The sequence below is a fragment of the Pogona vitticeps genome, chromosome 4, assembly GCF_051106095.1.
Source record: "Pogona vitticeps strain Pit_001003342236 chromosome 4, PviZW2.1, whole genome shotgun sequence".
NCBI lineage: Eukaryota > Metazoa > Chordata > Lepidosauria > Squamata > Agamidae > Pogona > Pogona vitticeps.
The window spans coordinates 7,430,068-7,450,039 of record NC_135786.1 but is presented as its reverse complement, the minus strand read 5'-3'; the positions used below and the strand labels follow the sequence as shown (position 1 = coordinate 7,450,039).

Genomic DNA, 19,972 nt, shown 5'->3' with positions numbered 1-19,972 from the left:
ACCAACTCAGCGTGACCAAAAGACAAAATGCTAAATGTTTCCCATTTTGCAAGAGGAGGTAGGAAATTGAATTTAGTTCAGTTAAGTTTCAAATCTGCTCTTATTTTATCCAAACGCTTTCCTCTATTTCAGCTTTGCAATGAGAAACAATTAAGTAAGGAGGCTGGTTTCACTTTCCTGGTTCTAAAAATACATTGGCAGTGGCGGGGGGGAATCCTACATAGGTTTTATTAATTTATTTTCAAGGTCGAATAGCTTGCAAAATATTAAAATGGAATAAATGCAGCCCAAATGTTAGTTATTTGGAGCATGTTCTTTGTAAATAAAATGTTTACAGCTTCACGGCTTATTGCAAAAATCTTATGCAAAAACTTAAAGATGGGACACAGCTTAGACTAAAAAGAGACTAGAGATTAATAATAATTAGCACACACAGACTGGGCACATTCCATTTACAGGAAGCATGGCAATAGAAACGGATGCCTATGGTCCTAGTTTTAGCATGAACTTTACAAGATGTCTCCAAGGTGCTGAACCTATTTTGGAGCTGGGGTTTAGCACCATGTATAGCTCCTATAAATTTCGGACTAAAAGCTTGTGTGGATTTCCCACCTTCTGACTTCCATTGCACCTCAGTGCTTGAAGAATGGTCACTGAATCTCCTCAAACAAAACTATTCACAGCTCCCTTAGAGAAATATATACCTCCTCAAGATATTTGTCAGTTCCTGGGACCTTAATTTAGTTGGCACCTGTTTACTCTCCATCCGTGTGTGAAGAGAACAATGCTCATAACTCTCCTCGATGTCTCACAACTTGAGTAGTGAGTGAACCTTTGATGACTCCTAACTGGATGAGGGAACTGACACCACTGTGAGGGGATGAGAGTTGATATGAAGGTTCTATCCATGTTATGTGATCGGATGGCACATTCACACATGTAAGTCACCACTTAATGCTGCAATGGAGAGCATCAGGGCATGTCACAATCATCATCTTTATGAAGGAAATCTAATGTGCATGTGATCCACTTTCCTTTGCCCTCTGTTTAATACCCCATTAGACATTGTTGAGGGCAAAAGGGTCTAGCAGGCTCAAAAGAACTTACCTTTCTAGGGCAGTGAGAGGTATGCAATGTGTGAAATTCTGCTGTTGCAAAATGAAAAACAACAACACCGGAATGTTCCAAAATTGTCAGCTATTGGGAATAACATAGCGCCATTAAGGCATATTGAATTTTTGGCACATTCTTGATGACAGCAAGTTTTGCCTTAACATGGCCTTTGAATAAGACAATGTGTCTGTGTGCACAGAAGGGACTGGGCGTTATGTACATTTTTGTGATTATTCGGGATCAGGGCCCTCATCTCTGTAATACCTGAACGTGACTGAGGGGCAAATTAGAATGATCCACAGTTCTTTTTCCTACAAAGAGAAGTACATCTGGAAGGCTTTATTCCCAAATATAATTACTTGAAACTAAGGTCCACTGAGTGGCACTTACATTCAAGTAAAAAAGGCCAGTGATAAGATAGTACAGTCCTCTTTTTTTTTTTTTTTTGGAGGAAGAATCCTGTAGAGACAATTCTTTTATCAACCTCGGGTCTCCAGACATTCTTGGACCAACTTCCAGAAATCTTGGCCAACCCAGCTAGTGGTGAAGGCTTCTGGGAGTTTTATAATACAGGAACATCTGGAGACCCATTGCTCCGGTAGATTGAGCACAGCTTGCTCACATACTTCCTTGTACTTTTAATAACTCTGCCCCTTAACTTTTATCTCTGAGATGATTCACATGAGCAGTTTTTAGATCCATTCTCCACTCATGCCAACTATTTACAGCCTTATTTACCAAGGTGTTGTAACCCCTTCAACCTCTCCAGGTCTAAATTCAGTACACTGTGGCAAACATTTTATATAGCTCATTTATGGCAAAGGAGTAGATTGTGAGGTGGACTTCTACCAGAATGTTTGTACAGCTGATTTACCCTAGTGCATATTATGAAGGCTGATCAAAACTGCCCCAGCCAATCCAAGGTCATAATAGAGGGAAAATAAGTCTCAAAAATAGCCATGTCCGTTGACATCCTTGGAAAACAAGCGTTTGAGCCAGCCATTCATATGAATGGGAAAATTAGAATGACAGTACAGGTAGTCCAAAATAAAGATGGGGGTATTTGTATACAAATATCCCCCCACAGGTGCAGATAACAAGGGCCCAACCCCCTGGGGCCAGATTTGTATATACTCGTATACAAATACCTCCATCTCTAGTCCACTGCTCTAGTAGTGGACTTTTGATGCTATGCTGGAGCCAGTTAGATCCGTGATTGAAAATGAAAGAGTTACCTCTCTCTCTCTCTCTTTCTCAAATAACCATAATCATTGTTCTGCAAACACCTAAAAGTGAGCATGCAATTAATGAGTAATGAAACTGATTCACCAGGACAGCAACTTCGTATAATATGGGTGGAAAAGTCCAGCAGTTATTAATGTATTGTTCAAAGGATGAGAAAACAATGCCAGAGTGGGACATATATTATCAACTAAATTAAAAAAAATGGTGCTATTTTGTGATCCAGGGAAACTACTGGCAATGTTGCAATTTCTAGAGGACCATCAAGACAGAAGTGAGAGGAAGAAACGGGATAGCGTAACTTCACAAAGGCCAAGAGAAACCTGCCTGGAATTCAGAAGAATGCAGGATTGGTTCTCGATCATCACAGAGTGAAGGGCACGTAATCATGGGTTCAAGTTACAGGAAGCCAGATTTACACTGAATATCATGAAAAAAAACTTCTCAACTGTTAGAGCAATGGAACCAATTACTTGAGGAGGTGGTGAGCGCTCCATTGCTGGAGGCCTCGAAGGGAAAAATTGGACAACCCTCTGTCAGATCTGCTTTGATTTAGATTCCTACATTGAGGAGAGGGTTGGATTCGATGGCCGTACAGGCCCATTGCAACTCAATTATTCTACGATTCTACGGTTTTGTTCCAAGCCAATTTTTTTTTAAAAGCAGCCACAAAATATTTTGCAACATATGATGCTCCCTCCCCTTCTAATATTTGTCGATGGCCGCTTGGCCTTCGTTACACGTAACTCACAGGCAGGTTTCTGATCGGCAGTTTCTAAAGGGGAAAAAAAATGCAAGGAAAAGAAGCGAAAGCCAAAAGAAGTGCGAGCCAAAAAGGAGAGGTGCCAGGGAGATTCCAGTGTAGCGCAAACGTACTTGAGGTCAGCAGAATGGGCAGCCATGAGGTTTCTGAGACTCTTGTCAGCAAGAGGGCAACCAGAAAGGCTGAAAGAGAAGAGAGTGGAATATTTGGGTAAGCTAAAAAAAAAAAAAAAAGTAGGGAAGATCAAAGAAAGGGGGAAGAGGGAATAGAACCAAAGTAGCCAAACTTTTTTTTTTAAAAAAAGGGAGATTTTTTAAGAGACTGTCAGAGCAGAACCTGAAAGAATAGGGTAGGTAAGGTCGACTAACCTGCGATGAGAAGCATAATTCCCCGTGATGTGTCCGCTGCCATCACAGCCTGGGGTAGGGCAACTGAACAAAAATAATTATGGGGAAAAAAAACGTGAGTGGCAAAAAAAAACCTCAAAGAAACCAGTAAGATTCATGCATATGTTAAAAAAAATTTAAAAATATAAAAAGGGAGAAGAAAATCGTATTCTCGAAGGCTTTCACGGCCGGGATCTGATGGTTGTTGTGGGTTTTTCGGGCTCTTTGGCCGTGTTCTGAAGGTGGTTCTTCCTGATGTTTCACCAGTCTCTGTGGCCGGCATCTTCAGAGGAACAGGAGTTGGAATGCTGTCAGCCACAGAGACTGGCGAAGATGCCGGCCACAGAGACTGGCAAAATATCAGGAAGAACAACCTTCAGAACATGGCCAAAGAGCCTGAAAAACCCACAACAACCATCAGGAGAGGAAAATCCTTCTTCCGTAGACATTGAGGGAGGAGAAATTCCTGAAGGATTTGCAGAGAACTTCAGAAGCTCAGTCCTAATTCTTTAATTCTTTGTCATGATGGCCGTGTTGTTGAGACTGGTCAATTCAGCATCTGGTTGGCAATATTATATGTTTTGATGCTTTTATCTCTCTTTCTTTTGGCCTCATATGTAACATGATTGGGAAGCCATAGTCCAGCTTTGAGGAGAGGCGCTCTACTGCTGGATAGGTCGGTGGCTTAGGTATCTGGCTGCGGAGCCAGAGGTTGGCAGTTCGATTCCCCACTGGGCCTCCTTGAGAGGGGCAGGACTCGATTATCCATTGGGTGCCTTCCATTCCTGCAGTTCTAAGATTATTACAGTGGTGCCTCGCTTAACGAGCGCCCCGTATAGCGATGAATTCGCATAGCGATCCCTTTTCCGGGATCGCTAATGCGAAGGCATTGCGTCGGCCCCAATGGGCGAAATTCGCATAGCGAAGATCAGTAAGGGTTTTGCTTACCGACCTTAGCTTTGCGACCCGCGGATCAGCTGTTCAGCGGGTCCAAAATGGCCGCCGGAACAGCCGAAAGGGCCGGACGCAGCGTTTTCGTGCCCTTGGTAAGCAAGGGGAGGACGCAAAAACGCTGCCGGAACAGCCGAAATGGCTGTGCGTAGCGTTTTCGCGCCCTCCCCTCACTTACCAAGGGCGCGAAAATGCTGTGCCCGGCCCTTTCAGCTGTTCCGGTGGCCATTTTGAAGCCGCTGAACAGCTGATCCACGGTCTCGCTGCGGCCAAAATGGCCCCGCGCAGCGTTTTTGCACCCTCCCCTCGCTTACTGAGGGCGCGAAAATGGCTGCCGGACCCGGAAAACATCGCTGTACGGTGAGTTTTCTGCCAATTTGGAACGTATTAAACGATGTTTAATGCATTCCAATGGCTTTTTTTTGATCCGTACAGCGATGTTTTCGCATAGCGAAGGTTAATCGGAATGGATTAACCTCGCTATGTGAGGCACCACTGTATATCCTTCTCTCCCCACTGAACCACCATCTTAAAAAGGAAAAATAATACTTGCTCTCAATCTTAAAGGCACACCTCCAACCTCTCCAGGATATACAAAGGCAGTTTGCAATGATTTAAATGGCTTTCTTGAAGGAATGCCTGTCTCCATATGTTATCTTCCCATACAGTCTTATCTTCAGTAATCTAGCAGTAGACTATTATCTTTGGTAAGTGGACTTCCGAGTGTAAGCAGGTGGTTGCCAAGAAGAGGCTTTCTCAGTGGTGGCGCCCAAATTCTGAAATGCTCATTTCAGAAAGGTTTCCTTGTCATAGCCAGAAGGGACGGCTGAGGGGGCCTGACGCCGAGGGAGGCCCGGAAGGAAAAAACAAGGAACCGGGCCTTCTCGGTGGTGGCCCCTCGGCTGAGGAACACTCTTCCAACCGAAATTCGGCTGGCACCCTCGCTGGGTGTGTTCAAAAGCCATCTAAAAACTTGGCTATTTAAACAGGTCTTCCCTCCAGTCAATTAAGTGATTTCTATCCCTAGCTTTTTCTTTTTCTCTCTTCTTATGGTATGCGATCTTGCAATGTCTTGGTTCGTAATCAATCACTCAAATTGTAATTATAATTGTAAATAACTGTAAATTTTTATGATTTTATATATGTATATATTGCTATGTTTTATTTGTAAGCCACCCTGAGTAGACATTGTCTAGAGGGGCGAGGGTAAAAATCCAATAAATAAATAAAATAAATAAATACCACACTGTTCGTCTTTTTTCCTTGTTTGATTGTTATGTACATTTGAGCAGTTTGGCTAAGATTCCTCCCCCATTCCCTAGGAAACTTACACGAAGCATCCTGGAAATCTCACCTCATCCCACCAAAACATTGTGTGTGTATGTATGTGCGTGCGTGCGTGCGTGCGTGTGTGTGTATTTAACAAATCTGTAAGATGATGAGAAGATCTTAAGTGTAGGCAACAGCATGCCACTCAGTGTAAGAGTGCCACAAACTGCCTGTTCCTGTCAATGCAGATGAGGTCTTATGCCAGTGCTTGCCTTGTTCTGTGACAACAGATCATAGTGGTGGCGTTAGGGTGGTCATAGGTGGCAGGCTCATTCTAGAGCTTGGAAAAGTTCATTTTTGGACTCTTAACTTCCAGAAAAGTAACTTTTCAAAAACTTTGCCCAGTTCGGAGCACTGTTTAGCTACTGATTGGATAGCAGTTATAAATATTTTCTGCCATTCCTCTCTTTGACCCAGATGTCACCAATAAGATGTGTTTGCTTTTCTCCTTCCAGGTTGGAGGTTCTAAATAGAGATGGGAAAAATGACAAATCAGGGTGGTTTGTGGTTGGTGGCTACCTCCAAATCATGAACCTACCCTGAACCCCACCCCCCAAAATGAACTGGTTTGTGGTTCATTTTTCCCCCAGTTCATGCATGGGGGAGGGGAACCTGATGCCTCCACGAAACATTGGGAAGAAAAAAGTTTGGGGCTTAGTTTCATTTCAGCAAAACGGGATCCTTGAACCAAACCCAAATCGAATAATGAACCAGCCCTGTTTGTGTGTGTGTGTGTTTGTGTGTCTCTCTGTGTGTGTTCGGTTTGCAGTTCAGTTCCTGCCCATCTCTAGTTCTAAACATTGTTTGGCCATGGACCCCCACGGAGAATCTAGTGAAAGCTGTGCACTCCTTCCCAAAAAATGAGTGCATAAACACATACCATGCAAAATTTTGCTTGCAGTTTTCAAAGTAACAGGTGAGAAACAGAAGAAAAATAATATATTTTTTTTGCATCCAGCTCATGGTACTGTCTTGAGCCCCTTAGGAGATCCAAAGGACCCTGGTTTTAGAACTTGTGATTTAGGCTATTATTTTATTTGCAGCAGTGGCTAGCCAGATGTTAATGGGAAGCCTACAAGCAGGATATTAGAATCATAGAACTGTAGAGTTGGAGGACATCTCAAGAGTACTTTTCTAAACTCCAGCTATTGCAATAAATAGTACAGTTAATTTAGAGGAATAGCACTCCCTTATGTTTTCTCTGGTGCCTTTAGATATGAAGCTTCTTTTCATTTTCATGGCTGACCAGAGAGTCTTGCATGGGCAAATTTAGGATGGGAACAGCTTGAGTTGAATGTACTTTGCTGAGAACAGTTATAAGGTGAGTAGTTTAAAAGGTCTGGTGAGACCTGAGCAAATCTAGTCTGGTTGTAAGAAGGGCAAGTAAACTTTTTACAGCCCACCATCTTCCAGGTATTTGAGGATGGTGGCTCCCATATATACACATCCCCTTGCCTGTCTTACATGGGACGTGGTGGCGCTGCAGGTTAAACCGCAGAAGCCTCTGTGCTGCAGGGTCAGAAGACCAGCAGTCGTAACATCGAATCCACGCAACGGATTGAGCTCCCGTCACTTGTCCCAGCTCCTGCCAACCTAGCAGTTCAAAAGCATGTAAAATGTGAGTAGATAAGTAGGTACCACCTTGGTGGGAAGGTCACAGCGTTCCGTGTCTAGTCGCGTTGGCCACGTGACCACAGAAACTGTCTTTGGACAAAACACTGGCTCTGTGGCTTGGAAATGGGGATGAGCACTGTGCCCTAGAGTCGGACACAACTGGACTAAATGTCAAGGGGGACCTTTACCTGCCTGTCTTGGTGCTGTCTGGTGGTAACAGCTGTGGGCATCGCACTGTGGATCACTGTGACAGCTACTGCTGCAGGTCATTGTAGCCATAAGGGCTAGAAGCTTGCTTGTTTTTAAAATACTAACCCTAACCTTGCACAATATTGGCATGAAACAGTAAGACTCTATTAGCTCTAGATAATACCAGCTTCTTGTTGCAGTTAAAGTTAATCTATTTGATTGGGCTGAGTTACGTTTCAGATATTCATCTGTCTGTCTATTTTTGCTCTTCTTGAGCACTTATTTTTCTTTCTTTGCTGTCTCCAAATGCCATGAAATATGGAATTTCATATTTTCTAACAAACGCCAAAGTTAGTAAGCTTCTGTCACCCCCAAAGTTACTAAGAAAAGAAACCAACGACCTTTAACACGGCTAATGTGAAAATCTGAATTGAGCAGGGGGATCCTTCTTTGTGCCTGAGTTTAATGTATGTATGAACTTGTTTGTATTCCATTTGTAGCCACCAGAAGGACCGTTTTACGTGCTCGGAACATCAAAAGAAAAGAATATAAACAGAAAACAACAACAGAGGACCTTAATACTATATCATAATAAAGAGTTTGCTACTTCTATTAGTTCCAATACATGAGACCTTTATGTTGCTTGCAATTCATAAGATTTTCATTTCTTTTATTACATGTATGTTGGGAAGGCGCAGTGTAAGTACTGAGTGAATCAACCAGTACCTCTTTAAAAGCAGAAATATCTGTATATTAGCTTATTTTGCTTGATTTCACTCTGGTTTCAACATGGTGGTGGTGGTTTAGAAACAAATGAATGTGTGTCCTTGGAGTACCATTTAACTGTTGACAGCAGAAAACCACACATTCTGGACAGATCCAACTCAATGGTTTCTCCCATTTTCCTATCTAAAAGACCTCGCTTTATGAACATTAAGATCATCAGGGGAGGCCTTTCTCTCAGTCCCACAACCCTCACATGTGCACTTGGTGGGGACATAGGAGAGGGCCTTCTCGGTTGCTGCTCCCAGACTTTGGAACTCCCTCCCACTGGAGGCCTGACTGATTCCATCTCTGCTGTCTTTCTGCAACCTGTCTCTTCAGGCAGACTTTTCTTTAAACGGCTGGTTGACGAAGGGAGATTTTTTAAAAAGAGCCTTATATCCTGTATTTTTACTTGTCTTTTTGATATTGTTCCTACTATGAGTTTTAATGTGATATTTGTTTAATGCTTTTTGAAATATTGTAATAGTTTATTATTTGGCTTTTAATTTGGTTTCTTTTAAATACCGTAAGCCACTTTGGATCTTTTAGAGTATAGCATCTAGGGTATGATTGTCAAGTGACTTTCTGGTTTCAGCTGCCATTACTAGGTAAACATTTTGGAACAAACATATTTTGGAGAACATACACAGACTGGAGGGGATGCCTTGACAGTCCACATCTCAAACCTAGAACTATCAATAACAGTTGACGGAGCTCATTGCTAGCCATTCCTGTTGAAACACGAGAAAGGGGGCTGGCTTGAGTTGGACAGATCACGTGTCATCAGTCCTAGGACTGGAATAGCTATGAAGTCATGATCATCAGCATCAAAGGATCAGCAGGAAGAGAGAGATGGGTCAAGGTGAGGAGGCCTAAGAAGGGGCAGGGACCAGTGGCAACTTCTCTCTTCTCTCTGTTTAATCACTCAGGATTTCTGAAGAATCCACACAGGGATGGGCATCTTTATTCATCCGATTCTGTGGCATTCAAGAAGGACCAGCATGCCATAGGGGAGGCCAAGAAACCCCCTTAAGAAAAAGCAAAGTGTGCTGCTTATATAGCACTTAAAGCACTCTCTGGGCAGTTTACCCTTTAATTATGAAAGCTACACATTGCTCCTTCCTGAGCAAGTTGGGTACTCATTTTACTGACCTTGGAAGGCTGGAAGGCTGAGTGAACCTTGAGCTGGCTACTTGGGATTGAACCTAGACCGTGAGTAGAGTTTTAGCTGCAGTACTGCAGTTGAACCGGTGCGCCACAAGGCTCACATTAAGAAGCCAGCCAGGCGGGGGGGAGGATCTCTTTAAAATCATGGTGGGTTTCACAGTGGAAATAAGGGGTACCATATTTTTCCATGTATAAGACTATACTTTTGTCTAAACTAAATATTGAGGGTCGTCTTATACACGGAAGTAAGCTGAGGAGAGAAGAAAAACAAGTGGAGGGGAAAGCAGGGATCAAAGTGATCCTGCAGCGCTTTGATCCCTTTCCCCCTACACTTGCTAAGCCCCATTTAGATTTCTTAATTTTGGATTACAAAAGTGGGGGCATCTTTTACATGGTGGCATCTTATACATGGAAAAATACGGTATTTTGCTTTCCCTCATTATGTTGCTTTGCATTAAAAAGACCCTGAGCTGACTTAACAAAGCCATCCTCTTCAAAGTTTACACATGAGCAAAATGGTGTCTGGAGGATGATGTCTCTGGGTTTCCTTTCAGCCTCAGAGTCTCTAGTGTCAGCACAAGACGAGGACCTCCAGCGTGAAGAGTACGGAAGGGTGGCCAACACGTGCCCTGTGGGCCATGGACACCATTAATGTCACATGATGGCCCCCAAAGAGACCACAGTCTCCCCATATGAATTGTTCTTGGCCGGGACCCCCTTTTTGCTCCTGGAGACCTTGGCATCTGAGGCCATGAAGCAATCCCTTGAGCACCCCCCCAAAGAAATAGGATGTGCTCCCCTCTGCACACTTCTTGTTTCTTAAAAAAAAACACCCAACAACACACAAAGTGGCCTAAAATGGCCATTTCCAGGTCCAAGGTATCCCGCCTGATGTAGAGGAAGGATTCCCAACATCCCCCTTAAGAGTAATAAAACTCCAAATTAATCCCAATCTGCTCCCACAGTCTGTAAAACATGATTGGAAGAAAAACTATGCCACACGTCAGGACCTGCTTATATATTCATGAATAGGAAAGCATGATTCTGGTTGTGTTCATGATTTTTTTTAAAATGTCTCTGTTTTTATTTGTCACCTTCCTTAAGTATTTTCAAAAGGATGGCCTCCTTGCAATTTATGGTAAAAGAAAAATCCCAATCGTTTTAGGAGGAAAGATTTATATCTGGTTGCAATTATCGGTGCCTTCTTCCCCTAGACTGGGCATATCACTTGGCATTTTTTTAATCATTATACTATGCATATAGAGATTTCGGGAAGTTTTCTCGTTAAAGAGTTTCCAGGCATGATAATGCTCTTACACAATAAATAAATGACTAATTGGCTCTGGAAACAGACACAAGTGGGCTTGGCGTAACTGTGTCTAGAATCCAGGCAAAAGATGGATAACTACCCTGTTTCCCCGAAAATGAGACCTAGCCTGAAAATAAGCCCTAGTATGATTTTTCAGGATGCTTGTAATATAAGCCCGACCCCAAAAATAAGCCCCAGTTAAGTGAAACCCTGCCCTCCACCATGGTGCATCAACCAGAAGAAGATAGCATAACAGTATTTGAATAAATGTAGATTGTTGTAAATGAAAAAAATAAAACATCCCCTGAAAATAAGCTCTACTGCGTTTTTTGGAGCAAAAATTGATATAAGACCCTGTCTTATTTTCCGGGAAACACAGTAGTTAATTTAGCAGAGCCAGTGCGGGGGGGGGGGGACTTATTTTGGAGTTCTAGAGTCCCACTACTAGCATGGCTGCTGACTCAAAATTGTAACTTATCTAAGCTCTGAGAAAGGCTTAATAGGAGGCTTTAGATTTTGGAAGATCAAGTCTAAGAGTTTACATATTTGGTACTGCCTGGAGATTATGGCCACTGAATATATCTCTAAATGATGAGATATGGGATTTTCATTCTGTATCTGACATGCAGCGAGATTGAATGTAGAGGAACCCAAATTCTTAAAATTCAGACATATCTATATTTTTCTTATATTCTCAGGTAGAACACCCCAGTTTGGAAATACGTTAACCCTTTCCCTCTGCAGTTTTCTCGATGTTTGGATTTCAAGTTTCGGACTACTTTGTCAGTCACAGAATATTGAAAGCACACAAAACTCTCTTCTATTTCCTATTTATCAACCCTACCCCTCTGCCCCGTAGCATTAGAGGGAACAGCAATGCTGCTCAGCATGGAAGACTAGTTCAATCAATGTGGAATATTTCAGAAACTCCACTCTTGAGATAATACCACGTTTTGTAAACAAGGCATCAAAGCAGTATGCTTGATAAAAAGTATTCCCGACCAGCACTGTGTTAAGAGGGTAAGTGGAGCATGAAAAGAAATACATAAGAGAAAATTATGCTTTTATAGTCACTTCAGTGAATTCTAAGATTCTGGTGCTTTCATGGACTGTCCCCTTGCCCTACATTTCACCATGACATAGTTTCAAGAGACAATGCATGTTTCAAGAGTGAAAGCTTCATCGTAAGAATCAGGAATACTCAAACCGTGAGGTTTCTCCTTCAAGCTTTGGTTTTTGAAGTGTTTGGATTAAATAAGACCCTTGCAGTATGAAACATAAATAAACTTGGTTTAAAAAAAAAAAACCACAACACATTGCCACCCATCCCTTCTGCCCATAGGGCAAAATTCTTCCTTCCCCTTTGTCTCATTCTAGATACGTTATTGCGTGGCTTCCATAGCCCGAGTAGCAAAACTCACGTGAGTAGCTCTTTCTTGATCTCCTTGGAAAGGAATTTAAGCTTAAAGTTGGTTAAAGTAATTTCCCCGGGATACTTCCTTTCTTCAAAGTTCTCTTCCGGTACTTCCTGATCATCTGCTTCGGAGGAGGCGAAAGAACGGATCACGGGCTCCGACTGCGAAAAACCAGCAAAGGGTATGTGTCAGAAGATGCTCGAAATGACAGAGCTACACAGAAGAAGTAGACATGGTCTAGAGGGGTGGGGTAAAAATCAAATAAATAAATAAATAAATAAATAAATAAATAAATAAATAAATAAATAAATAAATAAATAAATAAAGAACTATTTTGGTGGGAGAATTTTCTGTTCTAACATGTGTCCACCCACATGTGGCCAGGTGGTCTACTGAGATATGGGTTTTAATCTGGAAGACCTGCAAAATAAGTCTTTGATCAGTGTTGTACACCTCATGAGGTGTGGGTGAAGGACTACCAAAGGAGTTCTAGTGAGGAGACGCACATAAGCACCCGGTCTGTGACATCTGGTGCTACCCGAAGGTCAATCTAGAGTCATTGGTGACTCAATATGGAAAACATGATGCATGAGGAAGCCATGTGGTTCTCTCTTTGTGCACCACACAGCCTTCATCCAAGAAGTCAACCTCCAGTCTGCTTCAAGAAATATACCTGGAGTGAATGCCTGATAACCAAAACTAAAATAATCAAGCGATCTTTTGAAAAGCCGATGACGATGACAACAGTGATTGCGTTCTCGAAGGCTTTCACAGGGGGGATCCAACAAACAGCAACTAGACTATCCAACAAACAGCAACAGAGCATGGACAGAGTTCCGACTCCAGTCCTCTGAAGATGCCAGCCACAGAGACTGGCGAAACGTCATGAAGAACAACCTTCAGAACATGGCCAAAGAGCCTGAAAAACCCACAACAGCCATCCGTGATTACTATTATTTGCTCAGCATGCTGAAGAGGCAGGCCATTTCTCAGATAAGCTACTTGCCTCTTCAGTTGTACAAAGGAATATCCTGGAAGGATAAGAAAAAAGGTGTCTTCCAGCATGACCGTGCAAGCATTCTGCTCCTTTGAATTACAGCTACAGGACACATGGAACATCTGAGTTTTAATTTAAATTTTGAAGCCTTTGGCTCTTCCTCCTATATCATTGGCCATGAGATGTGGAGGACTCTAAAGGAGAAGGACACTAGAAATGTTGGTTCTGAGACAACTGAATGTATGGAATATTCTGCACTAATGGAACCTCTTGTCTAAACTAAACCTTCTGGGTCAAACCCATCTCTGACATATGTCTTCTGAAACTCCTGCTGAAAACCTCCAGGAAAGAAAAATCTGTACTGCTTGTTGACCTGTTGTTAGCATTTAATACATACCTTGAATCATACTCTCTGAAATAAAAAAAAACCCATCGTGTTAAATGAAGTTGAATAGTAACTGTTTCATGAATACTTGTTACCCAATTAATTTGTAAAACTCAGAACTGAGGATCAAAGTTTGAAAGTAACTAGTTACAAACAAAATAGTTAACAAAGTAGCTTGTAACAAGCTACTTAATTTGGGTAAAAAGTAATTTAGTTGGATCTAACAAGTAACCCCTAAACTATGCCAAATTACTTTCAAAGGCTACTTTTAAAGGGCACTTTAAGGCATTGTTAGAGGCACTGGCTGGAATCCTCTTGGTTATTAATGCTTGGTTAAGTCCAGCTGCAAAAATTGCAATGGTGACTGCTGCTAGTCATGAAGTTGGATTCCTTGTCAATTGCCAGCTGCATGATTTGGCACAAGACATAGAATAGAAGCAGCAACTCTTCAGCTAGTGGCAATTCACTACTATAGTTCATGACATTGAACTTATGCTAGTGTAAATGTTCAGTAGAATTCTGGCCATGCCTGGCCCAGTTCTACCAAAAGACTGGGTTTCCTGCCCTCCTGTTGCAAAGGAGGATTCCCTGAAACCAGCGAGTGTCCTCACCCTGCAACTATGGCTTTTCCATTTCACTGGAAGCTGCTTCCCTTGGAGACATCAGGCCACAAATGTGTTTCCATTATCTGGTTCCATTTTGTGGACAGTTCTGGGAATGCACCTTGGGAATGTGTATTTCTGGGACTGATTGATTAATTGATTGGTTGGTTTGTTTGTTTGTTGGTTGATTGATTTTCAGCCAGTGTATAAGTGAAACCACAGGTACCGATCCTGCAGATATGGCATTTCTATTGTATTGTATTAAGCTACACTTGCTCCCATGATTGCCACCTATTTTTTCTTACAAAAATGGTTCATGTTACTGGAAAAAGCTCCCTTAGGCCCTCTGGTGGCAAAAAATAGTTTTATAAAAATAAATAAAATGGGGGGATATACAATGGTTTGAGGTGTGTTGGAATCCTCTCAAAACTTGGCCACATTGCTCCCCAATTTATAGGCATGACAGTAAATCAATCTCTCTCTCTCTCTCTCTCTTTCTCAACCATCCTCATTTACCTCTTCTGGATCTTCTTCCCGCTGACGATTGGGTTTGGTGTAGTCGATGGGCCCATCCCAATCATCCTGGCGGGATGTGTGGCTGGACTGGGGCGAGGTCATGGTGCTGCTCGTGGCACTGGTGCTGTTTTGGCGCTGGGAGACATCCGGGGATTTGATGCTGGGGCTGCTGCTGCAGCTGCTACTGCTGGGAAAGGCGCTCTCCCGTTTGCGGTGCTTGTTCATGCTCAAGTCTAGGGTCCCGTTTTCATCCACCTCAATGTCCATGGGCTGAAACGTTCAATAAAGAACAGCCTTGACTACGTATCTGCAATCGTGTTTGACTCTCTTGTCAGCATTTACCTGCTCCCTTTGAACCACATGGCCAAACACCCACTCTTTCTACTTGTTGAACATCAGGGTTTTTTGGGGGGTGGCTCACCTGGGAGCTATCATGCTTTGCTTTGTGACTGGAGATGGCTTGAGATGCAATTTTAGTTGGTTCTGATGCCAGTTCAGACAGTCAGTGAATGCCGTGCAATTATTGAAGGTGTTTTTGTGACCGGCAGCATGCTGACACTTTGGTGAGCATGGAGAGAAAGCATCCATTCCATGCACCAGCACTTCCCTCTGGGGCTGGTAGATGAGATGACTCTCATTTACACCACTGAAACAGTTCTTATAGAAACTCCAAACCATAGTAGATGAATACATGAACCGACATCAACAGAAATATCCCCAGGTTTTGATGAGATTCAGATTAGATTACTGCAATGCATTAAAGAGCTGCCTGGACAGCTCAGTGAGTTAGGTATCTGGCTGCAGAACCAGAGGTTGGGAGTTCAGTTCCCCACTCTGCCTCCCAGAAGATCCAGCCTGAGTGGCCTTGGGCAAGCTTCACAGTTCTAGGATGCCTCCAGAAGAAGGGAATGGAGAACTACTTCTGAGTACCCTCTCCCCAGAAAATCCCGAAAAGGGTTACTATGTGCTGGAATTGACTCTAAAGCACACAATTATTATCAATACATTAAATTTGCATCTCCCTATGAAAATACTGTATACAGAGACCACTAGTGGTTTATACTACAGTGATCAAGACATTATTTGGGACTCAACTGCTTACCAGTTTCCCTTCTAGCTGCATGTCTCCACCTTGGCTGTGATTTCTAAAACTCTAAATGGCCCAGGATCAGGGTTATTGCAAGGACAGCTTTCTCCTGGATAAATTTCACAGTTATTATGACCACTGGTGATATCCAGTGTGGTCTAGTGCAGTGGTCTGCAACCTTTTTGGGACCGTGGACTAGTTGGGGGTGTGTGGGCTCTGTGCGAGCATGGCACACCCCTCCACAAGCATGACACGCCCACCCATGAGCGTGACACCCCCCCTCCACAAGTGCGACACGCCCAACCTATTAAGGTTGCTCTAATTTGGTTCTGACTTGACAGCATCTAACAAGAATAACTACTAGCTAAGGTCAAGTTGCAAAATCATAACAATAACCTTTGGCAGTTAATTGATCACCTGGCAAAATGACACGGGTCCACTTGAGCGCCAGTGATGAAAAAGCCTCACTGAACCCTTTCTCTAAGCATGTTGTGCTTTAAAAAAAAAAAGCCCACTTCCTTCAAACGTAGTAACCCCTGGGATGTGAGCCACCTCGTGTTTCACCTTGCTGGAGAGATCTTGTTGCTTGGTGCTGAGGTTCTCGGGCATTTCCCAACAGCGAGTGGAAAGGTTCAAAATGGCGGTGGCGGCCATATGCGCGGCTTCGGCATCATGGGAGTAGTCGAAGCCTGTGGACGAAGACGAAGTGCTCTTCACGTAACTGCTGGAGGGACTGTGGCGAGGGGAAGAGGCCTTTGGAAAAGGTTTGGCTGTAAAAAGGGAGTAACACAGGGGGAGTGATGTATGATGGCTGCCAAAGGATCATTCACGAGTACATCAATCCAGTCTAGGTGGCTTCAGTGTCGAGAAGCCTGATCACTGGCTTAGGGTGTTCAAAAGGACTGGGCCCCCAACTAGCCCAGAGGCACCGTATAGCCCATGGGCTGCCTAATAGCTATCCATCCAGTTTCACAGCACCTGAGGGGTCTTCTTCTGCCTCTCCGTTTTGCCACTAAAATCCTGCAGTGCAGCTGGGAAAGAAGTATTTTGGCATTGCTTTTTTATTTAATTCATTCTATGCAAGGCTTATGTATAAACTGGCTGGATAGCTCAGTGGCTTAAGGATCTGGCTGTGGAGCCAGACCTTGGGAGTTCAATTCCTCACGGTGCCTCCTGCGAGGAGAGCCAGCCTGTGTGGTCTTGAGCAAATTGGTCAGTCCCAGGATACCCTCAGAAGGTATGATAAACCACTTCTGAGTTTTCCCTACCTGGAAAAACCTGAAAGGGGTCGCTGTAAGTCAGAATGGACTTGAGAGCACACGTTGATGTTGCTCTCCATGGTTTAGAAGCAGAGTGGTGCTTCTAGATTTATTGGTAAACAAAGTGTGAGGGGATGCTCACCCATTTGAATGGGGAAAAAAATGAAGACTTTAAAGGTAACAGCAAACCTTGCTTTTTCATCCCCATGATACGGCAACAAGAAAACCAGCATCAATGCCATCTGGGGACTTCTGCCTGAAAATTCTGGGGCAGAAGGGGGGGGAATGGCTGCCCCAGTGATGAGCATTGCTCACTCCTGGCTTAAAAGAAGACTAGATAAATTCATAGAGGAAAGTTCCTAGAGGATAGTTCCGAAATGACAGCCTTGAGAGCTGTCTGCAACTCCATGTCACTGCAACATTCTCTGTGTGGGGGAGACAGCTGGGAAGGATGGCTACACCTTCATGCCTTGCTTATGGGTTTCCTTAGGGGCAACTGGTTGTTTAATGTGAAGGAAAGGATGCTGGACTAAATCAGCTTGGTGGTCTAACCCAGAAGAGATCTTGTGCTCCTCAGCAGTGGAATGGCCCTGCAAACCTATGGGCGATGCAGCCGGATGGCTGAAGAGAGTGAGATTTATGGGCAGGTCTACTGAGGCGAAAGGTTTACCCACTAACCAAGAGCGCTGCCACATTCCCAGAATACTATAAGGGTTTCCATTAAAACTGCATTGTGGTGTGCCTCTCAGGAATTCAAATACGTGTAGGGAGATGGACCTCTTTGCTCTTTTTCCTTTCTGTGTTTATTGAAGTCTGTTGAGCAACGCATATTTCTGGGAACAAAACGCACCCCACCCTCTCAAAAAGCAGAGGGCTTGTTTTTCAACAGTGATATGCATTGTCTGGGCATACAGATTGTTGCCGGCCCAGTCTTGCGCTATTTTGGAAAACCCCCAACTAGAATCTTGTACAAATCTGGATCAGTATTTGTGCCTTTTCAGTTCTCTGGGAAAGCCCCTTTTCTGCCCATAGGTAAAGATAAAGATTCCCCTTGACGTTTAGTCCAGTTGTGTTCGACTCTAGGGTGCAGAGCTCATCCCCATTTTCAAGCCATAGGGCCAGCGTTTGTCTGAAGACAGTTTCCGTGGTCACGTGGCCAGCATGACTAGACACAGAATGCTGTGACCTTCCCACTGTGGTGGTACCTGTTTATCTACTTGCATTTACATGCTTTCAAACTGCTAGGTTGGCAGGAGCAGGGACGAGCAATGGATGGATTTGATCTTACGATGGCCGGTTTTCTGACCTTGCAGCACAGAGGCTTCTGCGGTTTAACCCGCAGTGCCACCATGTCCCCTTTCTGCCCATAGATAAGGGGAAATGCAAAGGCCAGGCCATAGACTGAGTGGTACCAAGTGAGGCAGGAGGGCTTCCAGCCTTATTTTTGCCTTTGGTCTATGACATCACTTAGCCATTTCTATTTCTCCATTGAGAAAAACATGCTTTTCCCAGAGGATTGTAAATGCAGAAATCCTGCATGGAATGTTGTGGTCCACAACAATGGTTGTGGAATATAACCAGAAAGTTGTGGTTGGAGTGTCTCCAGAAGTAAACATGGCAGGCTGGACACCAACCCATGTGTCCGGATGTGGGCACAGAGCAGATGCCCGGGGGTGGGGTGGGGCACATCAAAGCCATTCATAGGGTGAGCCCTACTTACCATCACTTGCTTGTATACGTTGTACACAAATTATCTCCATACTCATCACTCCCCTCCCAATTCCAATACCAAAAAATTGGGCTCAGGATGAATCCATGCAGACAATAACATGCTTGATTCCCAAAAATAAGGGCCCGAGCGGGGAGAAAGTTGTCCTGAATAACACTGGTTTGCAATCCTTTGTTGGTAGGACATTTAGTTTGGGGGCTTTTTGTATAACGAAACCGCACAGGACAAGCATTGAATCTTTTTCCACCTCTCATCTCTGCACACCGCTTATAATTCCCTAAATGGCTCCTTCCAACTTTGTTAAAACATGATTGCCTGTGTAAATTCTACATATCCCCAGGTAACACATCATGCACTCCTCACAATAACAGAATTTAGGATAATCTAATAACATGTATTAATAGGAGGCTCAAGATGAATAACCTGTAATTAGGTTATCGGATTTGCTGCCACAACGTAGACAAAGACGGATGGCTTGTACAGGTATGTGTGTTTTTTTGAAAAGGATTAAAGAAATTCATGAGCAATGGGACTTTTCCATCAGTGGCTGGTAACCAGGAGAGCGAAGGAAGAGCATGAGGTCCAGAGGCTGCAGGCCATTTGTGGGGAATAAGCACTCAATAAGTGCGGTTGCATTGCTTGGGCATATCCCAGAACCATCCGGTGGCCGACGGGCTTTTGGTCTGATTCCACAGGGCAATAGGTGTGTTATGACAAGAAACAACAGTGTACCCTTCTGGGTATTCCATAGTGCTATCCCTATCCAGCCCCAACTTACATTTAAAGGCTTTAGGTGAGGTTTCGCTAGTCTGAATCTTTGGGGCAAGCATGCGTTTGCCAAAAACCTGAGCATCAAAACTTGCATAATCGAAGGTGACCTTGGAGTACTTTTCCAGTTCCTTGGCCAAGTTGGCTCTTGGCGTGGTGGGAACCATATTGGGCCTGTAGCTCCCATACTGAGGCACCTCCAGTTGCTTCACAAAGCACATAGGCCTGAGGAGAAGGGAAAGACAACATCATTTTTACACAACCATTTGTACTGTGAGTTACATTTCTGTGGGGAGATGCATCATTTGCTTCCTTTTGAAAGACCAAAATAAGTCACCAGTTTTTTTAATGGGCATCCACGAGAGGTGGCGGAGCGTGGCTGCTCC

At 43.6% G+C, this 19,972-nt stretch overlaps 2 protein-coding genes across 6 annotated transcripts in view; both read right to left on the bottom strand.

The window, feature by feature from the left end:
* Window positions 1–19,972, bottom strand: part of MYT1 (myelin transcription factor 1) — a 157,097-nt gene that overhangs the window by 29,231 nt on the left and 107,894 nt on the right. For 2 of the 5 annotated variants that reach the window (XM_072996723.2, XM_072996724.2), the window contains exons 11-16: window positions 19,597–19,811; window positions 16,395–16,600; window positions 14,744–15,013; window positions 12,250–12,404; window positions 3,487–3,549; window positions 3,232–3,300 (exon numbers count right to left, since the gene is read on the bottom strand). In XM_072996723.2, the coding sequence (XP_072852824.2) occupies window positions 3,232–3,300; window positions 3,487–3,549; window positions 12,250–12,404; window positions 14,744–15,013; window positions 16,395–16,600; window positions 19,597–19,811 (978 nt within the window). The remainder of the gene's footprint in view (window positions 1–3,231; window positions 3,301–3,486; window positions 3,550–12,249; window positions 12,405–14,743; window positions 15,014–16,394; window positions 16,601–19,596; window positions 19,812–19,972) is intronic. The other 3 variants (XM_072996726.2, XM_072996725.2, XM_072996727.2) reach the window with 3 other exon arrangements.
* Window positions 1–19,972, bottom strand: part of PCMTD2 (protein-L-isoaspartate (D-aspartate) O-methyltransferase domain containing 2) — a 99,058-nt gene that overhangs the window by 71,286 nt on the left and 7,800 nt on the right. The window lies entirely within an intron of this gene.